Below are 5,637 nucleotides of genomic sequence, written 5' to 3'. Positions count from 1 at the left end.
GATTTGGGCCACTTTCATACGTGGTCCAAATCCAATTCAGGTCTGATTTTTTCCAGTGCGACCTCAGTGTGAACAGTCATATCAGAGTCTTGAGAAGAGGTGCTGACAGATGTAGTTCTCACTGACAACAGCATCCTTCTGACATTATGAAATTTCTGTGAAATCATTCACGTAACAATCCCACCGCTTACAGCTCCACATTCAAACACACTAAAATCTGTTTGTCTTTCTCCCCTTCCTTGTTGTCATCTGCTCTTCATTGTCTAGCTACTTTCATCATCTTTTAAATGACACCATACAAGCGGACTTCAGTGGCCTCCATGTTTACTTTACTAAGTGTGTGACGTCTTTGGACTTCAGCTCTGCTTTTAACACCATCATCCCAGCTCACTGTGCCTCTAGAACGTCTCTCTGCCGTCACTCTCGACAGCTCACCTCGCAATCAACCGGGTGTCGGGTTGCAGACGCTGCGCTGCTGCATAAATGGCCCGTTTCCATGCCGACGTAACGCGAGAACCTGCGGCTGAATTATTCAGCAGTGCTGACGCCAAGGCAGGTGAAAGAATAAGCGGTGACCTTCCATCATGAGAAAGAGACACACAGCCTATACATCCGCATGGAGAACTCCTGTTGTTCCTGTCAAGGTCACCGCACTGACAGTTTAGCACCTTCAGTTGAGCCTCATCAAACAATCACACTTTTCAGAATCCAAGAACTTTTCAATAACTATCAAGGTCTGGTTTTGTGGAATATAGGGACTGGAAATTTGCATACTGTCATAAAATAGGTTGAGAAAAATAGTCCCCATCTCATCAAGACGTAAGATGGTGATGAACAAAGATCCAGACTCATGAATTTCGTTGCTATAATACAAAAATTGGTTACTTTCAATTTACAGCATTTTCATTTAATTCTATCAATTCCATTTTTTCTGTCTCTTAAAAATCTCTTTTTGTGGTGACATAATCTTCAGCACGCTGCACACTTACCAAACGATATAAGTTGTTACGATATTCTGCTTTATGATGTTACAGAAACTGTGAAATGCTGATCCCATTGTTCTGATTTCAGACTTTATTCATATGGTGGTGTGTTCTTTACACTAAGACGGTTTTCATAAAATGTTATATTTAAAGGCTTACAGTATTGCAATATATTGAATCCTAACCCCTGTATCAGGATATGTATCGTATCTTGCCAATATACAGCCATATTACTGTGATTTATGTGCTTCATAAACTGTGTGATTGAGTTTAGCTTTAAAAATATACAAAATGACAAAATATTTGAACCATGTACCTAAATGGAAACATGAAAGAAATAAATGAAATTTAAACCTCACCTCCAAAACCAGTGTAATTGTATTGTAGTGTAACTGTAAATAATCCAGATGGGAAGGTTTTAATAGTGGGAGAACGGAACAGGTCATTGAGCCACACTGCATGACTTTTCTTCAAATATTGAATAGTAAGAAGCCCAGATGAAAATAAATTAAGACAGCCTTAACTTCAGCTTGACATTTTCTCATTTACTGTCAAGTCTCCAGAGCTTTTCAAAACGTCTTGTGTTTTTATGGGGTTTTATGAGGCAAGTACTTTTTTAATATGATTTTTAAGCAATTCATGTTTATCCTCGATGAACACTGGAAAACCTGCTTTCACTAATGAGAACAACGATCCTCGACATGAAACATCCAAATTGAGACAACAAAAATAAAACAGGAAGATGTAGTCAATGCAGGCATCCATGAAAAGCTCTCCATTCCAGACAAGATGGGAGGGGATTTATCATCGCTCTGTTACCCAGGATCCCCTGAGAAGGCACTGTGTTTTGTGATCCTCAATGCTCAAAATGTGTGGTTTCCTCACTAAAAGGAAGTCTCTTCCACCAAAATGCTAGTTTAAATAATCCAGTGTTTGCTCTCAGTGGTCCCACTAGTCTTCTACTGCCCTACTGGAGGTATCGCTGTACTCAATTAGTTCAGTTTATACTTCCCATCTACTCATTTCTCTCCATATGAATGGTATAATCCACCTACCATGTTGACGGCATCCTGGTCGAAAGGGTTCCACTCCACATTCTCAGGGTAGCGTGCCAGAACTTTGGACTTGAAGGTCCTCTTCAGGGGGCTCTGCTCAAAGTTTTCACCTGGAAAGACACGGGACAAAGCAGGTTAGAACCATGACTACCAGCTGAACATGTCAACCCCCAAACAATCTTTATTATATTGAAATGAAGCTTTAAATATCCATTTGGCACTGGCTCAGTCTGTTCGGGGGCAGACGAAGCAGCACTGAGGGGATGACCTCATGTACAGTATGTGACAGTGTGGATGGAGCTTTTCTCTGACAGCTACTCTGGCTGCATGCATGAGATTCCTCTTTGTCGGCAGCTGGACTGCTTTCCATTTCCCCTATCCCCCATATCAACACACGCACACACACATATGAATGGGAATCCAAGTCTGGTTCCAAATGATCCAATCCATCAGAACTATATGCCAAGCTTATTAATTCCTTTTATTGACGGCAGTATGTTTTTTGGCAGTTGTGCAGAGCAAAAAATCCTGTCAAACTCATGTGTCTACACACATAAAGCGTGGCATCATTTCACAAAGAAAGATGACACCAGTGAGTGTTGTTGGCCTCATCATTCCAGCTTTGAAAAATGTGTCATCTCTAAAGCTGGGACCAGATACAACATTTCTATCTTTTTTTAATGGTCAGTTTAGAGTGTTAATCTACACGTTGAACTGTGGCCAAACAAAGCATACAGTATTTCTTGACTTCAGGGTGTCAGTAAAGATCAAATTATATTCTCTGTGCCTGAATGGCTGTGCCAATGCATGGCTCTGTGAGGCTTGTGGCTGGATTTGGACACAAATGCTAATGTTAGCATGCTAAACATGCTCACAATAACAATATTAACATACTGATGTTCATGCTGCAAGATTTATAGGCCAGGAAATCAGTGCAGCACTACTGTAATACATTATAATGCTGTTTGTCACATATTTGGATGTTGCACTTGGCCATATTGCAATTTCAATAATATTTCAATTGTGCAGCCCTAATGTGAGGCATCCATAACAGCCCTGTTTTCACCCATTTACTGAGATTTCATTGTATGTGTGTGTGTGTGTGTGTGAGTGAGAGAGACAGACAGTTGTCCCAGCAGCATAGCAGAGACAAACTATGTCTAATGCAGGACAGCCCAACAGCTGCTCAGGACACAACAGCCGTCCAACCAGAGCTGGTTATATGATCTATTTTCCCACTACTTCCATTTCTTCCAGTACAACTGCGTCCACCACAGGACTTTCTCCACTGGTTTCTGTTTATGCACCACTGAACTACATTCACATCATTGCTCTGGGTGACTGAGAAACAGAAGATTATTATGCTGTGCTGGGCTTATTCTAAATTGCTGAGTCGCAGCGTCAGCAGTGCTCTATGTGTAAATTGGAAACACTCAGGAGAAATTGTTTGGAAGATTCCAATTGTCTTTCCCTCAGCTGTGTGGTAATTCATACAGGAGAGCCCTGGGAGAAGCACAAATGTTAAGGTAGCGGTAGGTGTAAACAGTATTATGGTATAATGGCATCACTGGTCTGAATAAAAGTGTGTTCTAGTCCTCGGGGGGGCCATGATAGATTTATGGAAGAAAAGCCTTTTGATGAAGGATATCTGCTATTCATCATCTATGTCTGGATGGACGCTGCATTACCTCTATCCATGGTGTGTTTGATTTAACAGGAAAACCGGCAACATGGACAATAAATGCTTTCAAGCGAGAAAAGAAAGGATCTGTTCACTAAAACCACAAAAATATATATAATATCCTGTCAACAGATTTCATATAGACTGTTTCTTCAGTAGAAAGTAGTTCCACAGGTTGACGGCATATTCTGTGGAAAAGTGAGGAGGGTTTTCTTTTAATGTGACAACACGAACAAAATTCCATTTACTTCCATTGTACTGGGGTAAAAGCTAGGGTTGAGCGAGATGAGCTGAAACAAGTATCTGGTATGGATAATGTACTTTTTACAGGTACAATGTGACAGGAGTAAAATGTGTCAATAGCCGTTTTCTACTAACTACCTAGTGTCTTCCAAAATAAATAAATAATAATAATAATTTAAATGGTTTTTTGGTAATTTGGGTAAACTGATAGTATAAAAAGTAATACAAATAATGTGATTCATTGGTTATCCATGGTGCAAATTCTCTCTTTGACAGTCAACTACAGTCTAGTGATATGTGAGGTGAAAGCCATTTAGAATCAATTCAGTACAATAAATGTTTAACCCCTGTGGAACAATTAAAACGATCACAAAAGACAAAGATCTCAGGGGGATTTTAGCAGGGTAAATACTTTCTGAATCAAAGGTTTAAACTTTTTGGCTGGTGAAATGCTGATGGTGCTCTGATACTGCAGCTCTGTAATGACTCTCTGTGGGTTATTAAATCTAACCACTCATCCACACACTATTTCATTTCCTTTCAGTGACCAGACTTCCAACGGTCCCGCTACACTGTGGAGACTAACCTGCATTGATTTCAGATAAGTGAATGGGCTCTGGAACTGGGAGTGCTGGTGGTGGAAGAGAGTTTGGGCCTTTCTATGATAAGAGCGAGGTCAGGAGGTTACTGAAGAGGAGCAGATAAAGGAGGAGGAGCAGGCAAATCGTTTTGAATGTTTAATGATTGATCATGCCGTGGTGGGCCCTGTCACCATTGGATCAATAAGGGTTTTGTGTGAGATATGGCTAACAAGAATGCAAATGAGAAAAAACTAACAACAAAAAAAATCTGTTCCCACATGAACAGGCTCTCTCCCACACAAAATATTCAAAAATATATTAATGTCATGGTTCTTTATAGCCTCAACCATTTTCATCTATTTATACAGCATGAAGGGGCTGAACTCTGATTTGTCGTACAACCTTGTGTTGTACAGTGATCCTCTACGCACTCACACTTGAAATCCTGCACAGTCTGCCCTGCACCCTCTTTAATACACACACCACACAAAAGAACTCAATGCATGTTTTGCCTTGACAACCTTGTGAAGTCACCCAATGTAATATGTTCCATCTTGTCTCATCTGTTTAGTTTACGTTTCATCCTCAAAAAGTAGCCAGGATCGTTATCTCAGCAGAGGCCTTTATTTGAAACAGGTGTATGTTATACATACCTCCCAATTTCCCCTGTTTTTAAGAATTTGTATCATATTATACTAAGATTTAACACTCCTTCTATGTTTAACTGTTAATAAATTCAGTGTAATGCACATTTCTATATAGTTTTTCTCCATGTCGGATACGGTCAGATTCCTCTTGAAATCAATGAAATGAGGTAGTAGAAACAATACAACTTCTGTCCACAGGGACAGCCAGGATCAACACAAAATGAAAGTTCCTTGTAGTGGATTTAATAACAGAACTTTCACACAGTCTGTCCACTTTGTTTTCAATGAGTATTAAGCTCCTGTCAATGAAACTCAACACTTCAAGCACAGATGTTTCCCATTTTTTTATCAGTATTTGACAATCTGGAAATGAGACTTAATAATCAACTCATCTTGCTCTGTTTTGATTGGTTGTTTTTCATCATTATCTGTCACATGTACTACTGT

General features: G+C 39.8%; 1 protein-coding gene across 1 annotated transcript in view; it reads right to left on the bottom strand.

Moving 5' to 3' along the window:
- The window catches only part of dennd5b (DENN/MADD domain containing 5B), a 54,521-nt gene that overhangs the window by 37,724 nt on the left and 11,160 nt on the right, over positions 1 to 5,637 (bottom strand). Inside the window, exon 3 of the mRNA XM_035681227.1 lies at positions 2,039 to 2,148. Coding sequence (XP_035537120.1) covers positions 2,039 to 2,148 — 110 coding nt within the window. The remainder of the gene's footprint in view (positions 1 to 2,038; positions 2,149 to 5,637) is intronic.

The sequence above is a fragment of the Morone saxatilis genome, unplaced genomic scaffold (genome assembly GCF_004916995.1).
Source record: "Morone saxatilis isolate NCDOM2014 unplaced genomic scaffold, NCSU_SB_2.0 Contig10, whole genome shotgun sequence".
In the NCBI taxonomy this organism is placed as follows: domain Eukaryota; kingdom Metazoa; phylum Chordata; class Actinopteri; family Moronidae; genus Morone; species Morone saxatilis.
The sequence above is the reverse complement of the archived record's forward strand: the minus strand, read 5'-3'. Positions and strand labels throughout refer to the sequence as shown.